General features: G+C 40.4%; 2 protein-coding genes across 2 annotated transcripts in view; both read left to right on the top strand.

The window, feature by feature from the left end:
- The window catches only part of crppa (CDP-L-ribitol pyrophosphorylase A), a 47,269-nt gene extending 37,239 nt beyond the window's left edge, over positions 1–10,030 (top strand). Inside the window, exon 10 of the mRNA XM_071469794.1 lies at positions 9,186–10,030. Within this exon, the coding sequence (XP_071325895.1) occupies positions 9,186–9,290 (105 nt within the window). The 3' untranslated portion in view covers positions 9,291–10,030. The remainder of the gene's footprint in view (positions 1–9,185) is intronic.
- A 2,635-nt stretch (positions 10,031–12,665) lies between these two features.
- Positions 12,666–27,344, top strand: part of meox2a (mesenchyme homeobox 2a) — a 39,042-nt gene continuing 24,363 nt past the window's right edge. Inside the window, exon 1 of the mRNA XM_071470804.1 lies at positions 12,666–12,976. The gene's annotated coding sequence lies outside the window, so the exon portion shown is untranslated. The remainder of the gene's footprint in view (positions 12,977–27,344) is intronic.

Genomic DNA, 27,344 nt, shown 5'->3' with positions numbered 1-27,344 from the left:
CATCTTTGATTCATTTCATCTCAACCGATCTTTGATGTATCATCTGCTCTTTTACTGGTCTCCAGTCAGTATCCAGCTCATTGTCATAAGTGAAAAGTACTAAAGCGCTGTACATGAGCACAATTTTGAGGTATACTCTACTTTATTCCTTCTTTCTGACCTTATATCCTTTCCTGTTTCCCTCCTCCTTTACCTTTTCTATTGATCTTAAAGCAAAAAAAAATCCCCAATGCTGGATGTAGAGGTTTTCACTTAACAGCAAAATTAAACCTGACCTACTTATTTACATAATTAGTACTTTTAAGATGTATTAAGGAAGCAACTAAGGACAAAACTCTCTGTACTTTTCTTCCATCCCTCTTTTCTCTGTTCATTCCACATGTTGTTTCTTAATCTTGTTGTGGATTTTTGAGTTAAAGCACTGTACACCGACACAGAAATAAAAGCACAGACACTGATCGACCCAAAGATGAATAAAAAGCTTATTATTGATCAATAAGGGGGGCAAACCTCACACAAAGCTGGCAAGTATGATCATTCCCTGTTGTAACAATACAGAGTTAGGCTAAAGAAATGGACACAGATTAGCCAATTACATATCATCTTATGATTACAACCAATAGTAAACACCCATGAAATATACTGTACATCCTTGTGTCTTTCCAAAGATACCAGATATGTCACGTTGAATGGGGAAATGTGTATAAAATACAACGAACATTTGCTAAGAGGAGGGATGATAATTCAGTTCATGAGATTAACTACCCTCTTAAAAAATGAGCATGGATAACAAGTTAAGTACAGACTTGGTTCTTAAGTTATCCTTAAGTGAGGGAAAAAATTTTTAAAAAGGTACTTGGAAGTGGGAGAATTTGTCAGGCACAAACCGAAGGAATTCCATAAAAGATATTGCTTGAAAAATAATCTGTAAATGTACTTCAAATATTTACATAGTCTTCTATGATAATGGTTTTCGATTGGAAGTTTGGATTGTAGAAGAAATTTAAATCTGAAGTCTACGAGTCTCTGGAAATAAATAAAGGTTAAAGTAAATGAACAATTTTTAGGTATTTTCTTTCCTTTTTGTATGTTCGTGCTTAACTCCTTCCTTCTTGAACTGATCAAAAACATCACAATCCACATGTTTTCATCTGACACTGAATGCTAACACTGTGCTTTATAATTAGCACTTTTACTTGTGATATTTGAGGATATTTTTCTGCTCTTACTTGTTTACTTCTACTTTTGTACTCCCATTGACCAGCCTGTGGTTCAATCATTACAAACTCACGCTGTGCAGCCAAACATTATCCAAACCCACAGATCTTTATTTAATTTTTTAGTGGAGAACCCAAAGTTTCCAAAGATACCAAATATGTCAGACTGAATTTTGGGGAGAATCAGTATAAAACGACGCACGAGACCTCTAGTATATTTCCAGGAATATAAACATGGAGTCTTTGGTTTGAATATGTCATTCAGTCTAAATATTCTGTAGCTTCTATAAAGACCTAGAACAAGCTGACAGAATATATATGATACTAGACAGTGTGGAATAACAGGATTTTCCAACTTAAGGGGGAATAAAAGGGGGATATTAAGGGATTGAAAATTTATATGCAGGGCTTTTACTTGTAACTGTGTTTTTTCCCCACTGTGGTGTTCCTGCTTTTACTAAAAGATTTTACTCAATCTGCTGCCATTGTTCACTATATCAAATGATTCTCCACAGGGCCTCAACGGTGTAAAATTTGGGGCTCTAATCAGACTTTTGGACTTTGGAGTAATTGGACCTGTTACCCCCTTCTCTCTTCTCAGTTTAGCCCCTAGCTACTGCCTGTCTTCAATGATACACGGAGAGGAGGGAGGGCAGCAGGACCACAATACCCACCCAGGGACAAGCTGTCAGAAGCCCTGAAACACTATCCTCTCTCAGACCAAAGCGCTGGGTGTTTTTAGCAGTATTGTATCACTGGGATTCAACACGCAGGTCATTTGGGGAGAGTTTTTTCCGAGAAATTACTTCATCTATTTAAGAGCTGAAGTTAGAGTAATGCTCAGTGAAGTTCATGTGAGGTGGTGGTTGAAGCTTTAAAGACTCCCATAGTGGGGATTGCTGTCTGGGTCTTAATGCTAGTAATGATACTGCCCTCAAGTGGATTATACAGCTATTAGTACCAGTGCACCCTCATATCAGAGGAAAACATGCAGTGACAGTAAAATGATAAAAAGAGGTGATAAAAACTTTTTAAATGTTCTTGGCCACTTTACGTATTGTAGCTGGTGTGACTCTAACAACTCTTTCCAGTTCTCTTGGCTCGGGCTCAGTGCCAAGCTTTTTTTTTTTTCCATAGGCTGTTTTTCAATTAGGACCCAGCTCTCTTGGCATTTCATGAAGGGAACAGAAGTGGAAGCCCTCAGCAGCAGCAGCGGCAGCGGCAGCAGCGGCAGCAGCAGTCCTTGGGGCTGGGGATCACGGGAGTATGACAGAGACATGCAAATTGTCACTGTTAAAGGTCCTAATTGTTGAAACCTTTGAGCTTCAAAGCAGGTCCTTCTTGTGTGGCAGAAATGCTGCTGTGCACTGCTCTCACATGGAAAGGTTGATTGCACCCGTGGCATTCAAGAGTAGAGAGAGTTTGAGGATTGCTTATTGTGTGGTCTGCTGATGCCCCCCTCCCGCCCCCCCTTGCGCTCTGTGTTTCAAAGACCTGTCACCTCATGGCTTGTCAAAATCCTCCCTTTAAACAGGAGGCAAAAATAGAAGCTAATGATTGAAGTTCCATTCCATAAACCTGTGGTTACAGTTTGGAATAACAAGGCTGTTGCATGTGTTTGTGCATTCATACACATGGGAGTGATTGTTGAAAACATTGTGCTTTTAGTTATTGCCCGGTCATATGATTATATATTGAATTATTTATGTATTAAAACAGTGCTGTCACTTAGTTCTGTAATACGATTTGTCTCTTGGACTGGAATCTGGGGTCCTTGCTGGACAGAGTAAAAATAAAAAATGGAAGTATAAAGCCCCCTGAACTCTCTCCATCTATGACTCCTATCCAGTGGTATTTTTCCCTTGATACCAGTTCATATATTGTTTGCTGACAGACTCTATTTTTGAATGTGAAATCTGTCAGGAGAAACTATCTAAATGCCAACAAGGCCACCAAAGGATTGGATGCGTCAGTAATCGATGTAGCAGGAGCTCTGCTGTCAGTGGAAAAAAAAGTGTTGCATTTCAACATGTAAATGTGTCGCTTTCACGTTTAAATGTGGCATAAATTACAAGTGATAGACCTTCCACTAATGTGAATAAATGATGAAACCTTTGGCTGGGAAATCCTTTAAGTGAGGATTTGTGGCAGGTAATGATTATGAAGTGGAAAGTGAGGTTCCCTCACGTCTAATAATAGTAAAGTGAATCTCATAAAAATGGCTCGTTTTAAAGTAAAATAAAATAAAATAAAATATCCTTCTACTGACTGCACTTAGACTCTGGCACATGAAGAAATTTCTATCTTTGGAATATATGAAGATTAACCTCACATTGTAAACAGGTGAGGAGTGCGTGTTAGCTCAAATAGCTCCATCAATCAGACTAATTCGCTTGTGGTTTTCATCTCACAGGCTCAGTTACGCCTTTGCTGCAGGTTTTTATCTCATGTCTGTCCAAACTCCCCGCTTCACTTCTGTTTGTCTCAGCACTGCCACAGTGAGAAATATTCAGCCGCGAGCGTTCGTTAACTGGTTTCTCCATCTCTGCACTCTGCTGCAGTAGACACTGGAGCAGAGACAGTGGAAAAGCCTCTCAGTCAACGCTGGAGGACATAGGCTGTGATGATGATGAAGATCTGGAGACATGCAAATCCCTCCAGGATCACATTCCCCCTCTGTGTGTGTCTGGGAGGGTGCATGCACTTAAGCACAATGAAGTGTCTCCACAGTTTGTGCATGTGTTACATCTTTTGTATGTGTGTGTCCCAGCACGTGTATTCCGTTTCATGGATGTTTGTGCGCCCGTAACAATGAGCCAGTGAGCTGCTCATTAGCGAGCTGCTTTATTCATCCTGGATGGCTCTCAGTGGAAAGAGGAGACACGAGCTGAGCGTGGCGCTACCCCCGCCAACGGCGCACGAAGCCCGGGTCAGGAGAGGTACCAGCTCTGTCCTGTCAAGACCAATCACTTGCTGGAGTGAAGTGTGAGCTCATCCCTGAGAAACGGATCAATCAGTTTGCAAGTTCCTCACACTGAAGTCATATAGATTTCAGCCTGAAAGCAGTTAGATATGTAAATGTCTCTGCAGCCTCGGAGTTTGTTGCTGTTCAGTAACTCTACCCTTTTGTCGTGCTTTTTTCTCGACCACATTTGAAGCCTGAGTGGCAGTTGTGACTACTTAAAACTGTGCCACGAGTCAATGAAGTGCTCAAATCGTATTTGTGTTCCACTGTGCAAGCGGCTACTTGATTTAATGATGCTGTTTTATGAAGCATGATTCATATTTCAAAGGCCACGTATCTGGAGTGGAAATAATTCAGCGCTCGGGCTTCCACAGACTTAAAACTTTGATCCTCCTTGGTGATCTTGATTTGCCATTGCTTTTTCTTATTTTCTTGTGAGCAAACGTAACTGTTTTTTTTTTTGTTCTGCCTATAAGAAAACAGACCTCTATAATAGAGTCATTAGCTGTGGTTTGATGGCTGTAGCTGTCTTCAATATGCCCGAGACACCCACAAGTTCTCGTGACTTTCCCATGGTCCTCGTCCATGTACTTGGGTGGTAATCTGCCGATGATCGCGCTCATCACATTTATCATCCCCGCGGCCTTTTAGCTCCTCCAAACACATGTAACATCTCAAATACTTTCCGTGTGAAGATGTAATTGCTTTTAGATAACAATCAAAGGAATGCTTTGAACTGATAAACAATGAAAAGATGCCGTCAGATCTACCAGAGCTCTTTGATAACTCACTCAGAGCTCCTGACTGATCACTGATGAATCTTTGCGTTATTCCTGTGGATATGTGGACAATGTTGTGCTATCAGCGGCATTGTGTTGACTGGTTACAGATGTACCAGCCCACCTCCTCATGCCTCGTAGTAATAATAAAACCACAGAACAATGACTTGGTTACATTGTAAGGAAAAACTGGAAAAACTCACTTTTTTCCTTTTAATCCACTTCCTTTGATCCTTCAATGGTTTTTCCAATTGTAAATATAAAAGCATATTAAGAAAGGATTGTAGATGCTGAGGCTAAATACCTCTGGATTACAATCAAAACTATCATATTTAGAATTTTTTTTTTTTTTTTCATCACCCGTGTTGCTTTAATCAATGAGAGGCTGGAGCGACTAATTTGTACTCTAGTGCCTTGGTTCCCCCATTCAGTCAGTTGGTGTGGAAAATGCATGTCATCTGAATCCCCCTCCACTGGTTCTGATTAGGGAAGAGTGCTCCGGGAGTTCTGGATCCCGGGTCTCTCGCTCCCATTAACCACGGTCAGGCCTGATTCCACGCACATCACTCTCACACCTCGTCATCTTACCGTCCAATCCCCTGCACAAACTGGTCTCTTAAAAGCTGGTCAGTGGAGTTAGGCTGCATGATCGAGAAAGAACGGCTTGAAAGGGAGATTATTTTTTCCTCCTTCTGATCCTCCACTCGGCTCCAAATGTGTTAAATTGCTGACACATAGTTGAGAAGCAAAATGTATTTGGAAGCCAGAGCTCACAAGTTCACAAATCATATATATTTTTGTCATTTTAGGGGGATATAGTTTTAATCATTTTTTATTTTCCTGTCTGTGGATGTTAGAACATTAAAAGCTTTGTGAAAAAGCCTCCTTAAGCCATCTTGAATGATTTTATTCCACTTTAAGAAAACCTGCCTTTGAGATCTGGCTGATAAAACTCATCAGAGACTCAAAAGAGAGAGTGTCACATTTGTTGGTGTTTTTCTGGTCCTGTTTTAAAGGATAATTACGGTTTATTCCAATTTGGATCTAATTATTATAGGTTTGGCACTTGCTTTTGTCTGTTTTGATGACATTGTACTTGGCAAAGTAATAGGCCTGTTTAACAGCAGACATTTTGACATCTCATAGCGGGATAAGCACAAGTGGAACTAATAACGGTAATAAAAGGCTGCATTCCAATCAGGTGGTGCAGTTCACTCTCAAGACTTACTGGAACACCCAAGTGGAACTCAGCCATCGTTAATGTCATTAATTTCCTTTCCTGGTAAAAAAAAAAAAAAGACAACTGTGAAGACGGTCTGTTGTTGAGATCTGAAAGCACAGCAACATCCCTAAGAAGTCAGGTGGGGAAAGACAAGCACACAGAAGGTCAAACAGGTTTGAGACTAAGCCTCAGATGAGATTAATTTATTTGAAAGAGAAAACAGTAGAACAGTGAAATTATCACCCAAATTGTGTATCTGTGCTGATGAAAATCACGTTTTTAACCTTGTTAAAATGTCCATATGATGTTTTTTATACAATACATGAGCATTTCATGAGCAAAAGAAGCAGTACACATCATGACTGTGTATTTCCAGCATTAGAACTGCAGTGAACTAATGATAGTCGTGTAAGAACAGATTCAGACAGCCAGGGATTCATAAGTCATATAACAAGGAACCAATCCTGTCAACCTGTGGGGACAGGATTGGTTCCTTGTTATATGACTTATGAACTACTACTACTATGTCAGTACAGAGAGCGAGAATTTGCATTACCACAACCACTGACACTGTGTCAGCCACTACCAGTTACAAGCTAACAAACAACATAATAATTTAACTATGTTTACCATTCTGATACGTCTTGGTGCAAAATAAACTCCTCAAAAATTCCTGAGTCTGGGTCTGACTGAGGCTCAAACATGTGGCCGAGTCTCTCTGATGTTTCCTCCTCTAACCATATTGATACTCTGTTCTTTCACCTGTCAACCTGGAGCAAGCAGCGGTGGTGGGCGGGGCATAACGCCTGATCCAAATTAGTAAATGAGAAGCGTAGATGTGTATCCAGACCCAGTTTTTTTTTTTTTTTCACTTTTTATCTGGAAAAACAATGTTAAACAAAATATGAGTATTTTTACAGTTTAAAACATGTCTGGAGAGGAACTTTAAGATTATCTATCACAGTTTACAGATCAACCTCCAGCATCAACTTTGACCTACTCTACTTACCATAGTTTGCATGTAGCTTGTGCACTAACAGATTATTTACTTACATTTTGAGAGCCTGCACTTTGTCTTACGTCGTTGATCATCAACAGGTGCAGATTCTGACATTTTGCCTGGTATCTGTTGTTTTTAGCCTCAGTCTTTCAGCATGATATCATTCATGTAGAGATCTAGTTAAGACTCTTTTCATTTGGGTCCCGGTTTTAAATCAAGTCAAGCAGAAATATAAAGAGTCATCTGGAGACAGTGACAGTTGTCATTTTAGCCAGCAACATTCATAACCATCGGTGAGAAAGGAGAAACCTGATTTTGTGGGCCTCTGTGTGAAATCAAGGACCCATTGTTTCAAAATTGAAATTAATTTTGATGGTAAATCTGCCGCTGTTGTCACTGTAAAGTGCTATGTGGCGTGTGAGAACTGAAAGCTTGACAGGCAGAGCCAGAGTGAGTAAGAGAGGGTGCTTCTTAAAAAATGTGAAAAGAAGCCCAAGGATATAATAAACCACATTATCCTTCCACTTAATTTTGACAGCTAAGTGTAAAATTTGTAGCTTCCAGTGAATGAAGTCTATCCCAGGCCTTTCTTTTTTCTGTTCTCTGTGGTATACACCTTTTTTGTGTTTTCAGTTGTATGTGCTGGACTTATCAAGTTTCAAGAAATGAAAAATCTTTTTTACATGTTCTCCCTCATGCATGCTGCTACATCAAAAGCTTTGTCAGAAACCTTATTAAAGTCCATGATCCATTTATGAAAAAGTCCAGGTAGAGCATGAAGCATAAATCTATGTGAGGAACAAGCTGGTGATTAAAACAAAGTAAAAGTTCCTTGAACTGCAGGGCCTTTGAAAGATGGAAAGCAGGTCATTCTCAGGACTGATCAAGAAACTAAATCAAAGTAGGGAGTCACTGTAGCCTAAGGAGTCGAGACAGGGGAGTGAAAACCATTAAAAGTGCATTGTGTAAGCGGTTTGTGTAGAAAAAAGAAGAAAGAGATATAGAAGAGAGGAATCACGACAGCAAAACAACCACAACAGTGGAGTTTGACTGAGCGAATGAGAGAGTGTTTGGTCTGCTTTTGTCTTAATGTGTGGTTTAGCATAGATCTGTCTAATATCATGCACCATAAATCTCAAAATAGGCCATATTGGTTCACAGGCTTCAGAGGACTTGACATTAACACAAATTTGTGAAAAAAAGAAAGTTAAAGTGCCTTAATTCTGCGGCATTTTTCTTTCCCCTTCTTTGGAAAATTGCTTCCGTCTGTTGATTGAACATGCCGTAACATAACATGGGAGTCACGAAACTCCTCCAACTCTGACTCTTGCAGTCAAATTAAATGTGGTGGGTTCAGATTGTCGTTCAGCTCATGCTGTGTTTATTCAACCTCACAGCTGAATCGCTGCAGGTGTCAAGAGATGAGGACATGAAAAGGAGCTAAGGGTTTTTTCTCTCATCAGGTGCATCCTTGTGGGAATTTCAGCATCTGGGATGCTTTTATGACTGTCGGTCATCATTTTTAAAGAAAGTGGCAGCTAATGCTAAATTCATAAAATCGCCCTCTTCCCTTTTTATCATTTGTCAGTGATGTTGATGCAGTTGAGAGTGAAACCTCACCCTTGATGTTGTAACTCCTTCCTAACTGGACTGTTACTTAACTGTTGCCATCATTACAAGTGGAACAACATGGGTATGGTTTAACTTTGTTTACTGCTGGTTTGAACCGGCTGCTAATGCTAACTGGATGCTGCTGGCAGGCCCATAAAGTGAAGCGCCTGTACAAACATTTGGATGACTCCAACTGAGTCGTGACTAGGGAACAAAAAAGATAAATGTGAACAAATGTGAACCTCCATGGGGAAGTCTCAGTTTGTTACTGTAGGACCTCACTACCGAGCTGATGTAATGAGCGAGGCGGCTTGTTGCTATTGTGCCTGTCTGTAATTTTATGTTCTTCGACACATGACCTCCCGCTCCTCTCTTTCTCCCTCCCTCTCAGGACACCGAGCGTTGGGAGAGGTCAGTGTTAAGGGTCGCTGAGATCACTTCAGCCCTGATCCGGGAGAGGGGCCCCGCCCTGGTGGGACAGCTTCTGCAGGCATGAGGGGAAGCAGCACCAACAGAAAATCCCCTCAACATGACTCAAAAATGCTGCACGGAGGAGACGATTTCCTTTTTTTCCTCTCTACATCCATCTCTTTGTCGATTACAGCAAGGTTAAAGGGATACGCCCATGATTAAATATTGCAACCTCATAAAGTTTAGTAACTTTTAATACACAGAAACAGAATGGCCAAAACTGAAGCAGCAGAGGTCTACATATCCTCATTTTTAGTCCCAGGTGCGTGCCAAGTCCAGAAATCTTGAATCCTACTCTGCACATAATGCAACTCAAGCAATTCTTTTCTTAAACTCTCCCTGTCTGGTACACAAGCACACTGTCCAAACTCCATTACGCTAATCTGTAAGATGACCCCCGTCCTGGAAGGCTGGTGATTTGCAATTTTCAATTACCCAGAACAGAAATACCGCAAAAGTTATTAACTTCAAACATTCTGCATAATCACTCAGAGAGACTAAGAGAACTGGATAAATCATCTCCTTCTGTCTTAGGCCATGAACTTATCAATCACAGCTTGTACGATACATCAACAAGTGAAGTGACTGATGGAGGCGAGTTTGGGGCGTTAATGATAACAGTTAAATTACTGTATTGTGTCATAACCACTGGAAAAAGCTATTAATGACTGAAACACCAATATGTAACAAGAAGGTTCGTATATTTTTTTGTACTTCATTAAAACTGCTTCTTTAGAGCAATAAAAATGTGTTTTTCATATTCTACTTTTCCCTTTGTTCTTTTCAAAGAAATATGATTATGAGCTTCATTGAGAAAGTATTCACAGCTTCCCATAATAACACAATGTATTTTCAGGTGTGCTGGAGGAAATGGGTTCCTGAAGTTTAGATGCAGGCCTGGTTGTCTGTCTGCGAGCTCATGCTTCACTGAAGCCCTTAATGAAGCAGCTCAGTGCAGAGCAGGCTCCTGTTTCCTGCAGCGAACCAGCTCTAATACGACCAGAGTCTGCAGCAACTTATCCGTGCAGAGGGTGATGGTGGGGAGAGAGAGTGATGTCGTACACCCATGTAGATTGTGCTTTTATTCCAGGAGTTAAGATATGAAGCCATGAATGTCAAATACATAGAGGGTCTTGGTGACTGGAGGTCATCAAGCTTAAATGCTGAGAGATTTCAGGAGGTCAGTTTATCTGTCCTCTGTAAAATATTCTCATTATGATAAAATTAATGTGAGAAATGAAAAGTGAGTTCATTCACTGAAAGCCTGATGACAGAAAATAAATCTGTAGCTACTTTGCTACTTGCTTACAGCTTCACAACTCAAAAAACTTTGATTGGCTTTTTTTGTTGTGTGATAATCATCTGTGGGTCCATCAATATGACTGGTAGTCATTTGATCCACTGTAAATATAGAAATATTGATTATATCAGCATTATCCAAAATCAAAATTATCCAAAAACAATGGCCAGCTTTAAGAACATCTTTCAAGTAAGGCCCTGTTTTACTTGGAGGGTTCCAGTGAGATTTCAGGATCAGTTAAGTTGGAAGTGAGCACAATGACCAAGTATGAAAATGACTCTTTCACATAAAGGTTTTAATTCTTCAGTCTGTTGGGATCACCTCCTCCCTCCCTTCAACATCAGACTCCCATTCTTCCCACCTCCTCTGTCTTTGTACTAGATGTTTCCAGCCATGCCTAATCTTCCCTCTCGCTCCCTTCAGTGATTTTCCCTCCACTGGAGATCACCTGACCACTCACCTGTCTGCACAGCTGCCCCTAAGTTCCACAATTACTCCCATTGCATATAAACAGAGGGCGGCTTGCAGGCAGCTCTAGCCAGATTTTGTGAGTATGATGTTAAGCTACTGCAGCACTCCAGTGTTACTTGTCCTGTAAAACAGCTTGACTGAGCTCTTCAGTCATTCTCTATCAGGTGATCTTTACTTATTGAAATCTCCTTGTGTTTGGCCAGAGGAGTGTGCTGTTGTAACTTCACCAGCCAACTAGGTGCTCAAGTAAGAAAGGACCAAGTGTGAAACAAGGTGCAAGGCCTTTCTCAGGGTATTTTAAGGCTGATATCTGTCAGCTATAGTGTAGCCAGATTGTTAAAATTATGTTAAAAAATGCTCAGACATTTCAATTTGCAAAGTAACTAGCAGCTCTTAAATAGGTGAAATGGAGTAAGAAGAACAGGTAGAAGAAGTAGATAGAAAGACTGAAATAATGCAAGTAAAATACAATGAAACTCTTCTAAATGACAGTAACTGAAATGTTGAATGTTCCATCTCTAAAGCACCAACAAAATGTTCATATATTACCATGAAAAACTCAGGGAATATTAAGAAATACTACATTTTGGATGTGCATGTACTGAAGCGATGAGTGTGGTCACATATGTGTGAATGCAGCTGTCCTCAGGATCATGTACTTGTCACATGAGGTGGGAAAAACAGCCTTGGACATTTAGTCTTTAAAAGTGTTGATGCCAGAACATTCCTAAGATCTCCACAAAGGCCTCGTCGCTTTGTGTACACCTCTCACACTTCTAGGGCATCTCCAGTTTCCTGCGTTTCTCCGTCCCACTGCAGCTCAGTGGAATTCCAGCTGTTGATAGAGCGACGCCTCAGGCGAGAGAAGCTCCGTCTTCACGTTCAGATTCCTGTAATGAACTCTGCACAACATATACTTATATTTCAGGGATTTCGCGGGAGATTGTAACCCATAGTGACATGTGATGAGTGCTGCAAGTAACTAAAAGTGTAAAGCATATGCAAGCATCTGTATTTGTTGGGCTTTTATTCATTCATTCAGCTTTTTCCTCTTAATTTATTACCCATCTGTGCATTTATTCCACCTTCTCCACCTTTTATTTTTTCTTCTCGAGTAAATTTCTTTGTCTCTTTACCTCTGGCTGTGCTGTATTAAAGGTTGAAACAGCTCTTATTCTATATTTTTTCTTATTACCAATATGTTTCATGGAAAGACCCAAATGACCAATTTCCTGATTGCCTACCCAGTGATTCCATATTGAGATGCATGCCATAAAACATGGGTCACAATTGCTTTGTCATTAATACAATCTAATCAATTTTTATCAACAGTGTTATTAATAGGCTAATCTCAGAAACCCTGCGTACACCAGTGGTTATCAGTTAGGAAGGGCCTATCACTATATATATAAAAAGGTTTTGAGTCAAAGTCTTTTATATTTTTATCACTCTCATTGAAATGTTCATAAATTGTTTGTTTTAGTTAAAATAAATATTATTTCTACCCAGCACTTATTTAATTTGATTACTTTCTTCTCAAAAGTTACGAAGAAATGCTTGCTGGGAAAATCTAACTTGACCAATGAGCTTGCTTCCTGTCATTCCTTCAGGTCATAAGGTCATAAGGTCATAACTTGTGAGTTGACGCCATGTTTTTTTTAACCGTTATAGCAAGAACACATCAGCAAATGGACTTTATGCTGTAAAGTTAGTGGCATAATGTCTAGAAAGTTTAAACAAAGAAAACGAAGCTCAGAAGAGGACGGATTAAAGAGAACAGGATGAGTTTACTGGTGAAATGACGGAATTAGATACGTTTTTATTCACCTTGCTCGAAGTTCATGGGATGCTAACGGTGTTGACGAGCAGCGGATGCTAACGTTAGCTCGCTTGGCTCTACTCTCAAAGACCAGCAGTGTCCAGTAGTGAACTTCTAATGGGTGAGTAAAGGTGTCTCAGCTACTGTCTCACTTATCTCTGTGTCTGTGTAATTGGTGAATGACACAGTGAAATGAAAATGTTTGTGTGAATAGGTGCCATCACCCATTCATTCAGACCTATACTTGGTTGTTTTGCTTTTTTTTTTTTTTTAAATGGCTGTTAATCTCTGTTTACCGACACAATGTCTAAGAAAGCTTTGTGTTGAATTGTTAGTATTGGCTAGCTAAAGCTATTTCGGATGGTTGATGGTGTTTTTGGTAACAAAAAATATTTGCAGCACAGCCAGTCACAGTTATGTTATGCTACAGCTGGGTACTGTAGTTTTTATTAAACATCACTGAAACATAAGGAACTAGTGCATTTGTTGGGTACTATTTCCAGCTGCGGAATAATATGCCTTTTTTCGTCTACTGAGTATTTCTTGTGTATGTGGGACTGAGTCAAAATGAACTACAGCTGAAAGAAGAAACATGACACCCATTGTAGCAGTGTGGCTTGTTGATGTGTATTTAATAGTTTTTGGACAACAATGGAAGAATAAGATATATCAGGCTTTGGATACACAGACAATACTGGTTAGTAGGATCAGTTCACTGTTGGTTTTGGTCTTTCAATGGGATTTGTTGACACAAAGAAAAATATAGAATATCAGTAGGCTTCAAATCATAGTATGATGCTGATTGGAGCAGATCGGAGGAGTCACAGACACTCCTGCAGAAGAAGAATTAAAAAAAAAACATGTTTTATATTTAATGCTCGTTTGGTCTTAAATCATGCTGTTTTGATAAGTATATCCAATGTTATTCATGTTTTAGGTGATGTTAACTGGTGAATTTCCACCGCAACTGACAATAAAGTTGTACTGTCTCTACCTTCTTGGGATCCAGTGCTGTCTTGTCATCATGCAATTTCCCTGAACATGACAGAAGTTCAGAATAAGGTGGGAGCAGTTAAAGAAAAGCGGATGTTTCATTTTTTCTTTGAGAAGCAGGAAGAAACTGTGTGTGTGTGTGTGTGTGTGTGTGTGTGTGTGTGTGTGTGTGTGTGTGTGTGTGTGTGTGTTTAAGTGACTGAGGTTGGACAGAAAACTCAAGAAGTCGTTTTCAGGTTATTTTGGCAGAATGTGACGAAGTTCATTGATAAACTGAGGGACAGATAACTACTGGATGAACATTATCAGTACTATTAACATAGCTGTAGTGGTTATTAATATGTCAGTCTGTGGTGACAAGGGCTTGAAGATGTTTTCACTGTATGTCTTTGGGTATAGTGACACCTGGTGGACAGAATAGATAATAAGTCTGGTATAATGTGGTTGTTAGACATTCTTTCTCCACTAGGGAGCCATATTGGACTTAGTTTTTATGTCCATATTGTGACTTCACAAGTGTACCTGCTGCTTTGGCAAAGTTTGGATATTGTTTTGTTGAGTTTGATACCAAATCTATATAAGAAACGAGCTTGTTAAGGTGCTGCAACAGCAGTATTAAACGTTTTTGGTTTGAAATGTGGTGTAACTACAGTAGTTATGGTATTTGTGAAAGGATTGTACTTTATTTCATATCATCCTGTAAAAACTGAATCATTAACGTTTTTTTAAATACCTCTTTGGGGTAGAGGAGCTGGGGACAATAGGCGGATAATGTTTTATCTGTTCTGTTTATTAAATTCAGTTCATTTAAAACCATAGTGTTTCAATATAGTTTACAACAAAGACAAAGAAAGGCAACATAAATAGGTTTTCACTGATCTCATTTTTGTTTGCCTCTCTGGCCTGGTCATTTTGTGACTTTTTATGATGAAGGTCATGTACACTTAACCTTTTGAAGATGTTTTCCCAAGGGCATAGACAATAATCAGTCTTGGATTTAAGTGTAAGAAGAAACAATGCTTGGCAAAAACCAAAACATCCACAAACCCAGTTTGGACGGACACCTCTGTTGCATGTCGTTCCCCAATTCTCTCTCTGTCTGCCCTTATTTCCTGTCATCACTTTACTGTGAAATCTCTAATAAGGTTCATTGAAAAACTCTCAGACCTGTGACTGCCATCCTTCATGGATGAAGTTGGTCACCAGCTATTTCAAAATTTGTAATATTTTACAGTAGTTTTACAATTGAAGAGAAAAAAATCCACCTGTTTTAAATTTCCTCAGCTTGTGTTTAAGCTCTGATTCTGTGGTTGTAGGTGCTGGCAGAAGGTTCACTTCTGTCTGAGCCCAGTTAGCTTAATGCTAACCAGAGCGATGGTCCTTGGCTGATACCTCAGACCAGGTCCTGTTTAGATAGTGCCACTGCTGGTGCCGTGGAGAGGAAGACCAAAGCCAGATCCCCACAGTCTGACTGTCTGTAGGTCTGCCAGGCTCAGACAGCACGTCGTCACCCCGACCAGCCGACCACAGCTCTGATTACGGCCTTGGTTTTATAATAGAGTCTGTGCTCACAACTAGGTGTGTGTGTCTTCTCATACAAGCACATTTAGGGGAAGGCTTTCTGTGTGTGTCTCTAAGTGTGCGTGTGACAACCCTAAATTTACTCCTATGTCCGAGTTCATCCTGGCCGAGGGATTGCCAAATTCGGATCACAATAAAAGTGTCACGTTCATGCCAGCAACGCCTAACACAGGGCACACAGAGAGAAACCACAAGAAACCTCTTCTTCCTGGAAACTAGAAAACAAACACAGCGAGGGGGTCAAAAGAGCAGACTAAGAATATGAGGACTTTGGACGGGTCAGGAAGCTCCATGAGGTGGGATGCCAAGTAAAATAATGCAGCCATGAATACAGGAGGGAAGGTGTTCAGGAATTTGACCTTGTGAAGTTGCTGCAAACCCACAGCGTCTGGTATCCTGGAGTGAATGAAACTCACTCTGATTCGTTGGACATCAGTAGGATCCAGCGTCTGTTTGTGTTGCTGTAGTTAAAACCATAACACTGATGCTGTCAGGGTTCAATTTCCATGGATTCCCACCAATTCTAACAATATCAATGAAATACAAACATTCGCAGAGCGTCCAGCAAATGTCACCTGAATTCAGAGGGACACATCTGTGGAGAAGAGTGCCATCTGGTGGAGATTACTTTTCAATTTCATGGTGGATTTGAAACAAATACTCAACAGCCTAACCACCAAATGTAAGCAACTGAATGCAACTTTGCTGTCTCACATGAAGCCACAATTACAGCGATGGAAGGTGCTATGAAATTCAGATTACACTTTCCCGAAAGATTCATCAACTTCCGTAACTGATGGATGTTGAAACAATTGTTGTGAGATCAGAGTGCAGAGGAGCTGCTGTGTAAACACACTGGGAGTGATGTCAGTGTGTAGAAAAATGAGTTTACACAGACCCACTCCTACATATTTCCTCCATCCCCACAACCTGAAAAAAAATCACAGAAAGCTGTGATTTTGGTGGTTTGGAGGGGGTTGAGATGCAGAGCTAGCCTGGGAAAATCCAATAGGGGGAAATTTTATAACATGTGCTCCTCTTACACAATTTTCTCTTCTCATCCAACACGAGGATGCGCTTGGGAAAAAAAGCACCTAAATTTATGGAGATTGGACTGGTGGAGAAGCTCAGTGGTCTGTGATAGGTGGCTGATTTTACTGATCACATTAGGCTTTATGCTGCATTCGAGGGCTTCTGGCAGATTATATTGGGTTGTGTGCAAATTAACAGTATTTCTGCAACCCCAATGTAATGTTTCTGTATGTCGTATCCCATTGGGTTAATATTAACATACAAAAAACTGAGTGGAAATCTATGCTAGGTGTAGACATAAAAAAAAAAAAGTTGCACACTCAACTCAACACCAAAATTAAATACAAATCAATATCTATGCAAAAAAAACAAACTTTTTTTCTGTTTTTTTTTTTTTTTGAATATAATGTGTTTTCTATTTTGAGCTTCGTCCTTTATTTTTCTGGTGCATCCTGGTTGATGTGAAATTGTGTTTGATCTCAGCTCTCCCTCAGGTTGACCTTGAGTTGATTATCTTGATCTATCACACCTGTTCCAGTTGGTATAAATGTTATTAAGGTGCCTGCTGGATGTTACCCTGAAGAAGCAGTTTGCTGACACTCAAGTCTTTATTAGTTGGAACAAATACACTGGTGTTAGGAGCTTTCCCATTCTTTATTTTTTTAATATCAACTTACATCCACAGTTGTTGTTGGTCTTTGTTCATATGTTTGCATTAGTTTCCAGACTCTTTCCTCTTGACATATTAGTTGACTTTAGGGCTGGGCCAGCGAATGCTCAGTGGTGCTGCTGTTGCATGCACCCAGTGATCACTTAGACATTTGTTATGTCCTGTATTAATACTGGTGATCCCAGATCTCTTCCTACATGGTATTTTATCAAAACCAGATTTTGTGGTTTCAGCCCGCCCTGACTGATTTGGCCATTTTAGATGATTCACCTGCAGATTGGTTACAGATGATTTAGTCTGTTTGGAGTTCATTCTTTTTATACTGCATTGAAACTGTAATGACGTTCCCTCACATTTAAACAGCAGGTTATTTGGTTGAGTAATTAGGAATTAAGAGTAATTAGGACATTTACTATGAGACAGAAAATAATATTGGAATGTGGTTCGCCTATCTTCATCAGGAGTATAGTGGCATATTGGCCTGTGATGGATCAATAAAATATTTATTATTCCATCAATTAAAAACAAGAATCATATAACAACTCAAATGAAGAGAAAAATAGAAGCACAATTTTATACAAAGTCTTTCCAAAGAAAGCCAAACAACAGTATTCAATTTTTAATTAATATAAAATTACATAGATAAAAAAAATAATTGTTCCTGTAGCTTCCATATGCACTCCTGGGTTTTGTTTGAACTGTGCACAAATCAATTTTCTCCATAGCTGAGTAACAACATTGAGCTGGGAGAAAATCTTTTGGTTAAATGAATACATGTCCTACCTTTTTGAATGTGCTTATACTGCTTATACTTATATTGTTTCCAGCAGCAAAACATTAACGGAAAAGGCTGTGAGTAGAGATCAGGTTGGTCCTGGAAAACAAACAGACAAATGTTACTGGATAAACCCATAATTAAGAAAAGATGACAGGGATCAACACTGTGGTGGAATAGCTTTCATTCAGTCTTGCGTGTTGGTGTTCAATTACCATAAAACAGTAGAAATTGGCAGATTTTGCTCTATTGTATTTTTTTTTATTTTTTATTGTGCTGTCTTCTCCCCACGCACCCACTCCTACATATTTCCCCTATCCCCACAAGCTGACCGCTCCTAAGGGCCAAATGAATTCCACATTTCTCCCCCTCCGAGCTGTCACTGGTCCACACACAGCTGAGACTCGCCTTATAAATGAGACTCAGCAGGACGTGGGATCTCTCGCTGACAGCTACGTCTGAAACAACCTGCTGGAAATGGAGATTCTGTGTGAAGCTTCATCTGACTCTTATGGTGCGTAAATGTGGACAGGCCCCGGGGCCCAGGTGGTGCTATGTGGTGAACCACAACTGTGTGGCGAGCAACTTTGTGTTGAGTGGCAATGATGTGAAGTTCTGCCAAAACCTGCTGCAGATGAAGGCAGGGTTTTATTCAGTAGCCTGAAATAAAAGTTTTTCTTCACTATAGAGGTGATGCCTGTGAGCAGAAGCAAGACTCAGATCCAAGATAGTTAAGAAAAATCCAAAGTGATCAAAAATATGTAGGATGGAGGCTTTAGCATAATATGTAATATGCTAGGATCAGTGGTGGAGGAAACACTCAAACTCTTAAGTTCGTGAAGGATTGACAAAATGATAGAAAAAAGAAAACTAATGTAATTACATGCAAAAGTCTTCAGAGTAAAATGCTTGTTAAAAATCTTCAGTAAAAGTGTTTGTCCCTATCCTCGGATTTGATCCATAGGAGCATTTCCTGAATGACTACCCCTGCCCAGGTAGATAAGAAGTGCCACAGATTACCTTAAAAGTGAATGTTGAAAAATGGAAAAAAAAAAAAACTGTTTTATGATTTGACAAATGGTAAAGGTTTGGTTAGAGATCTTGTGATCTTGTGCGTGAAAGTCCAATGTTTTGTCAGTGCATTCATCCAGACATGCACTTTGTCGCTACGCTACAATGTTAGCTGACTTCCTTGTTTGCTCGTGACAAAATGACTGCAGCCAAAATGTAACTATGCGTTATAATAAGCTGCTTGCACAAATGACCTAAAGGGTAATTTTTTATGGGAGGACAGTGTCCTGAAAACAACTGTCTGCTGCTGCTGGAAACGAGCCTAATGAGAGCAGCAACACTGAGTCAAAACAATGAGTTAAAAGGGGCTAAAAAAGCTCCATCTAGAGTTTAATTCCATAGGGTTGGAACACACAGACAGTTAGGTCAATGTTAATAGAAATATAAAGAGAGTGCTTCTTTTAAGTATAGTACCTGAATAATGTGTGTAATTTCAGTACTTTCCCTACAAGCTAAGAGGTTTTCTGCTCTCTGATCTGATGTTCACTTGTGAACTTTACAGACTTCATCACTCAGCTGGGCTGAGATCCAAACCTTGTCTACATTACCAGAGCCAAAGGGGTGGATTAGATGAAACAGAGAGTTTAGTAATGGGGAGAATTGGTCCAAATTAGGTCCAACAATTATCTACAATTACAGCGGTGGGAAGACACGATCGCACATCAGCTCTGCTTATTTGTGTTTGGAGGCGGCCGGGTGCTGTGGGTTAATGGGTGCTCCATCAGAGGTGGTGAAGAGGAGGAGTGACTCATCCTCTGTTGATCTGAATGTGTGTGTCTGTGTCTTTGTGTGTTTTCTTGTGTTTTTGCTGTTAAAGGTCTTTATAAATGAAGATCGGGTCAGGTGGGACAGTGTGGGGGAGTTAAAGTGTTCACATCATGGTGAAGTGAATTTACACTGTATGAAAAGAAGCTGGAAAAAGAGGCATGATAAAAGGGAAGTCTGAAGGACAGAAACAAAAGGGAAAGAAATTAAGAGGGAATAAAAGAAGACGTCCAAAAATGGAAAGACAGAAACAAAAGGTGAATGGAAGGAGTGCAATGGAATGAAGGAAAAGAGGCTCATAAATGGAAGGGGACAAAAAATGAATGAAAAAAGAAGAAAGGAAGGAAAAACTGAAGGGAAAGAATGAAAAAGAGAATTGAAGGAGAGAGAAAGTGCAACAAAAATGGAAAGAAGCAAGGAGGGAATGGGATGGAATGAAGGAAAGAAAAAAGAAGGGAAGAAATTATCATACAAACTGATGGAAGAAAGCAAGAAAATGGAAAGAAGGAAGGATGGAAGCAAACAGGTAAGAAAAAGAAAGAAAGACCAGAAACTGCACCGTTGAGCTACTGAACCACTCGCTGATAGAAGAGAATGAGATTTAATAAGAAAGAAAAAGACTGATGTCTTATCTTGAATTGGGAAATATTTCCTTTTACTTTGATGCCAATAAAGTTCATTGAATCAAGCTGAAACTGAGAGTTAGTTGGAAGCAGCTGTGGATTTGGCTGTTGGTCCCACGCGCCCACCCCCCTCCTTGATAGGAGCTCCATCATGCTGACAACCATGTTGCAGCTCTGTTCGTGATTCAGACGATGAAATATCAGCAGGGCTCAGCGCAGCGTCTCCTCTCTGCATCCATCCTGGCTGCTTTCTTTGCTCCTCAACTCCTCCGGCGCCGTTCAATCAAGCCCACCTCCAGCGGGCGAGACAGGACGTCCATCCATTACAGCTCACGCCCACACAAACAGTTATGGGTTTCAGCACAGACACGTACATGTGATCTCGCACGCTCCTCTGAGGATGTTACACACTGACCAGACTGACCTTCAATCATTCTGTAAAGTCACGACCTACAGCTTTTCCATATCAATAAGTGTCTGATTATCTGTTGTGGCGGATAGTTACATTAAACACTTGTGATCCAACTTAAAGCCTAAACTGATTAAAGCATTTACAACTTTCACACAATGCTACACAGTTTGTTCAGGCTCCACAGAAACGGAGAGGTAAAACAAATTGAGATATTACCAACAAGACCTTCAAATTAAGCAAATTAGGTTGTTTGCTCATGCCCTGTAGAAAAACACATAGAAGCATTTTGTGATGTAACGACACAATTTGTGGTGTGGGTTAAAGGCTATTTCTAAACTTTCTCTGCCTCTGATCATGGTTTCTTGCTTCATTTAGAAGAGCCATGCTGTGGTTTCTGAGTATCGAAACAACTGTCCCTTGATATACAGTTTGTCAACTACAAGTGTTGCACATTTGTTGTTTTTCCTGTTTTCCTTTAATATTGAGTGTAGTATTCTCCATTGTTTGATTATTTCTCATGGATATTGATTGTTTAGTCTGAATGTTATGCCTTTAAGTTACTTTCCTTTGCTTGTGACCAGTTGTTTTTGCTGAAAGTGTTTGAATTTGAGATGATGGGTCTGGGTCCCTTTTCTGACTGTTAGCCGGGGCGGTGAACTCTGTGGAATGTGTTACTGATTTTGGGTTGTTGGATTTTTATTTGTGTATTTTTTTTTTTTTGGGAAATGCCTGAGAAGATGAGGTTGTTGTGCACTGAGCAGGTTTGTATATCCAGAATCATTTCTTTCATCACTTTGTTTTCTTTAGTGACGGTATTTGTTTGGTGAGTGTTTTAACAGAGAATTGTAATTCCTGGTTTGATTTTTGCAGTGTTAGGATTTGGTTATGGACAAATGTCAGGCTGTTACGAATTGCTTTTTTTTCCCCCTGCAGTGATACTAGAATGTCTATATTTTGTTTACACTGGCAAGTAGACTAACCTCAGTTTCCATGGTTTGAAGATCATTGGTCTTTTTTTTTTTTCCTGTTGGATGTGTTGGGTGTATTTTTGCATCCAGGTCAGTTAAATCCTCCACTGTAAAATTAGTGCTTAAAGTGTAGGAAGTGGCAGATGGATTATGGATGTAATCTGGTCCAAAATAGAGTTTTAATGCTGTGAATGAACTTTGTTTGTTTTAACTGTCACTGTGCTTCTCAGCAATGGGGCGCCGCCATGTTGGAGCTGACCTTCAATGTCAGACTCCCTCGAAACTCAGACTCGCACACTCCTGGAATCACAATTTTGTACTATTTTAACTTTCCTGTGTTGCATTCCAATATCTGAATAGTTCAGGATTTAATAAAACCTCTTTATTTTTCCTGTCTACACTAGAACATGAAAAATAACATTTTCAGAGAGAGGATTTTTCAAAAGGATCAATTTCCAGAAAACGGAAGCTCAGTGTGTATGGGAGGCTGAAACAAAGGAAAACCACATTTATCTGAATCACTGTGAACTGTCTCAAACTCAGCTGCTTCTTTCTCTTACTGATTTTCACACACACACGCACGCACGCACGCACACATACGCACACACACACACACACATATATTCAAAGTCTAACTGCACCGCAGAGACAAATCCCCAGTTGATCTTTCCCATGAACATGTCTCCCTGACTCAGGACACTCCCCCCCTTCAGCAGGCCTGAGCTCTGAGCCTCGGCTCCCACTGGGCTATGGTGAAGGATTGTAACTATTTTCTCCGCAATGCAACCTCAAACACAACAACAGCAAGTTAGTCATCGCGAAATGCCATAACATCTTGATTTGTGTTGTAGCGTGGGAGCTGTGTTACACACACACACACACACACAAACACACCCACACACCACCACCACCATTCTCAGCAGCAGCAGCACCCTTTGAGGGATCAGCTCATCAGTTGTGCATGAAAAAGACTCTAGGTTTTTGGAGGCTCCCTGCATCTCTCCCCCGAAAAATGATTTATGAGGCCGAATCATTCACAGCACTCACTTCCTGTCGGTGAAATCTCCAGACGTCCTCCTCTGTTTTATACTGTCATGTCCCATCTAGATGGCTGGCTCTGGAATTTAGTGCATGGCTGGATTAGTCTTGTCCACACGTGTTTCACTGCGGGGAGCTGTGTGCCGCTTGACTGTCCTCATTCAGTTTTAACAGCTTTTTTTTTTTCTTTTATATGCACAGACTCAGTTTGTGTTTTCTTTATATTTCTTAATCATCTCTTTGGCAGTGAGTTAAACATCTATACTGACAGAAATACAGTGTCCTGGAAGATTCTCAGGCTCCCAAATTGCTCAAAACCCTTTGGCTTTGACTTTGGCGTCATCAGTTGGCTTGATGACTTCCTTTCCGATGCCGCTGTGATATTTTACAGCCTTCTGCCCAGACACTTGAAGATGCTGAAACACTTGCACAGGAGTAGGCAGAAGAGAGACACGGAAAGCGGCTGGTAGTATTTCAGCGGCTTCAGCATTCATCCCGACCTAAAGATCCACTTTTGCTTTTCATTGCACATTAACCGTTCGCCTCCAAGTAGCGACATGCTCGGGTGATATTTATTGATATGCAACAGCCCCAGGGCTCCTAATTGGCTGTTTTGGATCTTACCCGACCTGCGATGGCTCCCTCAGCTGCCAGCTTCCCTCTCAAAATGGCTGCCCCAACCACAAGCCTTCACTCGGCCCTGCACTTTTCATGGTGCTCAGCTGTAAATCCTCTTTTTCTTTTCCCTTCTCTCTGCTTCGCCTCTAACGTCTTCATTACCCAAGTCGTTTTGTCAGCACACTATTGGGTGTAACAGAATACCATGCTGACCAACATTTAGGTCGTATGCATTTAGGTCATTTCCTCCTCTTAAGACCAGATATTGCGCTGCCGCAAAGGTAGCCGGATTGCCAGATTGGAGCCCTGGGTTGCCAGATTGGGGACCCGGCTAATCTAATTAAAGAGTGAGGGAAAGAGGCCCAAGGGGCCCGCAGGACTGGGACTGTGGCGGAGCCAGGACTGGTTCCCCCTTTTTGAAAAACTATGCACCGCAAAATACAATGTGGTAATGTCTGCGGGCCTAATTCTTCCGGAGGGGAGAGAGCCGGATTCTGTGCTGCAGACAGCCACATCCCTTTTTTCAGAGAGAGAGAAAGAGAGAGCGAAGAAGAAAGAGGGAGCAGAAGAAAGAGAGTCCGAGAATGATTTATGTCCTGCTGTGCAGACGCAGAAATAAATCCAGTGACCTAGCACAGAGGGGGAAGCAGGCCATAAAGCACAGGATCAATTCAGAACTGGTTCTCTTTTTTTGAAAAACCCCAAATGAGCTAAAATCTCCTCCCATGTCAAAGCCAATCGCTTTGTTTTATGTCATCAAGGCCTTTTATGATATCGTTCCCACTCTTAAGAGGGAGGCGTGGCCAACTGTCTGTCGATGACATATGAGGTCCAGTCTTTGGAGTGAACTCGTCGCTCTCGGAGCTGATAATTAGGGTCTTTGGCAGTGAACGTGGTGATAGCTGTGTGGGAGGCCTCTTAAAAAAGCACCACTAATTTGAGCCATAGAAGTTATTGGGGTTATTGCTCCCTGCTTTACCTTCAGCTCTAACCCGAGCATAGGACCTGTGTGGTGTCTTAGATGTCACACACGTTTTCATGCGTGCACACACACGCTTATGCACATGCACATCCAGGTGGCTGAGGGCTGTGCATATATTTCACACCCACTATGCTACGATCAATTTCACCTCCTTGCATGCGTCCAGTTAAGTGTGCAGCTTTTACAAGTGAGCGAGGGATCAGTTTCAAACTCCCCCAGAAATCCCAGCTTCTTTCCATCTCTATTAAATGGACCTGATGTTGACCAGTAAAATGATCACTATGCTCATGTGTGACCTCTTGAGTCTACTGGGGTGGGGGGACACACAGTGGCAAAATGCACCCAGAATATTGGAGGGAGACAGATTTAAACAACAAAGCAACAGATGAAGTCATTAATATTTATTAACAGGCAGCAGTAATGACTTACTGAAGTAAATTTTGAAATTTTTTTTGAAAATGCCCAAAGTACATTTTGCATCATTTTATAATATAAAAAAATCAATGTCATATTTAGAAATATGTAATTTAGTGAATGACAATTAGTCATTTAGTTAGGGATGATGCAAAATGGATTTAAATTTCCAAACTAGTTGGGGACTGTAGGAAGAAAACAGCCTTTAATGTAAGATTAAAAAAATGTATTTTGAGGAATTTCTCATGCAAAATAGCGTTTTTAACATTGTTTGTTAGTATGGGTTAAAGCTGCACTAATCAATTTCTTTTTCAGTCAATTTTTTTCTTTTTGCGTTTAGATCATTAAAAATGATTATAGGAAATAATGGAAATACAGTCAATATTTCATCCATTTCATTTCAACAGTTTTGTAATTCAAAATGAAAGAAGATTCATGAGTCACTCAATTATGTCATTTTCTTGCTTAACCTGTACACATACTTGTATTTGAAGTAAAACCGCATCATTACAGTTTCATACAGAAATATTCATAATGCCCCCGCAACATCTTAAATCACATCTCGACAGCATCATGACGTTACATCATTGAAACAATATGACTATAAAAACGGCAAAGTTAGGAAGAAATCAAGATAACTACACTGACAGCACAGTCGTCACTCATGAAAAAAATCACTTCAAGTGCTGCTTTTGGATGAAAGCTGGATTTGAACTGTGTTTCATCCACGCTGGAGAGGCTGTCTGAATCCAATCCAAACCGTCTGACACAACAGAGCAACAGGCCTATGGACAAATTGAAACAGGATGCTGTACAGAATATATGACACCACCTGGAAAACTTGCACTGCTCATGATAAAGTATTGTGGGTGAAAGGGACCAGGGAATTTAGTAATGTGACGGCAAAATAATAATAATCGTAATAATAATTGAACATCAAAGTTAAGACAGACGACTTTAGCAAATGGTGAACACTGAGGAGCATTTAGCAGTTTAAGAGAGAAAGATTTCTTTTTGGAGTTGGTAGAGACCAAAACAGAGCCCAAAGAAATGTAAAGATTGGACTCAGATTCATCAAGTGGCCAAAAATCTGACTCCAAATGAATGATAGTGCTCATGTCTGCTGGATGTGTAAATGCTGTGTTATGTAAATACAACTTGTTTCCCCTCAACCCAACTGGCTAAAACAATGAATGATGCTGCTTTAATGGGGATTTACAGAATGGCTCCACTTTTTAAAACAGGAAATATCACAGTCAAGAATAAGAAGGGAAATATAAACCAGAGAAGGTTCATTGTTGTGCCAAAAATACATGTTTGGCCCTTTCAACACAAAACAAACAAACAAAAAAATCCCTTTTTAAGCACTAAAAAACATTTCACAAACTATAAAGTAATTAGAATGACTCCTCACAACAAGCTTGTTTCTGATCTCATTTTTTTAACCACACACACATCCGTTGATTCTGTTAGTGACTTGTCAGTCTACGGAGCTGATTTCCTTCATTATAATATCATTGTACAGAGCCCGAGGGAAACACATTTTTAGCGTGATACAAATTCTGGCACAACACCCGCTCTTCCTCTCTCAGTCTTTCTCACACGTTGTACGTCCTGGACAGAACCCTTCATCTCGCCTCCTCTCCATCTCTCTGACGTTGACTAATTGTGCTTTGTTGTGATTAAAGCCACCAGATGCTTCGGAGAAACCGGCCAAAACCCCGTAAACTCACACAGCCCCCTTTTTGTATCGCAGCTCTTTCTTGTGGAGAGCAGCAGGAATGTCAGCCATCTTCCCATCAGCACGGGACGCCACAACACACTCAGTTTTTAAGAGTGTGTTTACAGTGAAACGTTCCGCTGATGTGGGATAGATTTATTACTTATTTACTCTCCAGCTTGGCCCGGCCTTTTCCTCGTCCCGTTTCTGATCACTTTCGATGCCTCACGCCAGACCACGAAGTGATGGCGGCATGTAAACACACCCGACGCAAGCTGGAATCCAGGATTGTGTGTTAGTGTTTGTGTGGGCGTGAGAATGAGGCAGGGAATCTGTGTATTTATACCCACACCTGGGTGTGTGTGTGCGTATCTGGGCATGGGTGTAGGCACTGTATGTGTGTGCAGTATGTGAATGAGTGTTATTGTTGTGCATGTGTGTTTGTGCATGAATGTATCCTTGTGTGTCCTCCTGTTCTTGGTAATTGTGTGTGTCTTTTAACTCTGTGTGGGTTCCTGCAAGTTTGTGTGTGTTCAGCATTGTGTAATTAGTCGGTTGTAATCAGCGCCTTTATAAAGGATCAGTCAGATGGAAGATAAACATGGCCTGGCTGTGTAACACACTTCATTAAGAGGGAAAATGAAGAACATCGTTACAGTATTTACACCAACTGCTGCACTTCTTAATACTAATAATGTTGGTCATTTAGGACTTAAACATAATTCTACTTTTACACTCTGGGTTAGAGCAACACATTTAAAGCAATTTTCCATTTGGATTGCTGTAAAGAATACCTTTGGTTTATTACAAATTGAGACTTATTTTCA

Source organism: Trachinotus anak, unplaced genomic scaffold (genome assembly GCF_046630095.1).
Source record: "Trachinotus anak isolate AG129_WGS33_773 ecotype Australia unplaced genomic scaffold, CSIRO_AGI_Tana_v1 ptg000032l, whole genome shotgun sequence".
In the NCBI taxonomy this organism is placed as follows: Eukaryota; Metazoa; Chordata; class Actinopteri; order Carangiformes; family Carangidae; genus Trachinotus; species Trachinotus anak.
Note: the sequence above shows the minus strand (reverse complement) of the source record. Positions and strands in the feature narration are given on the sequence as shown.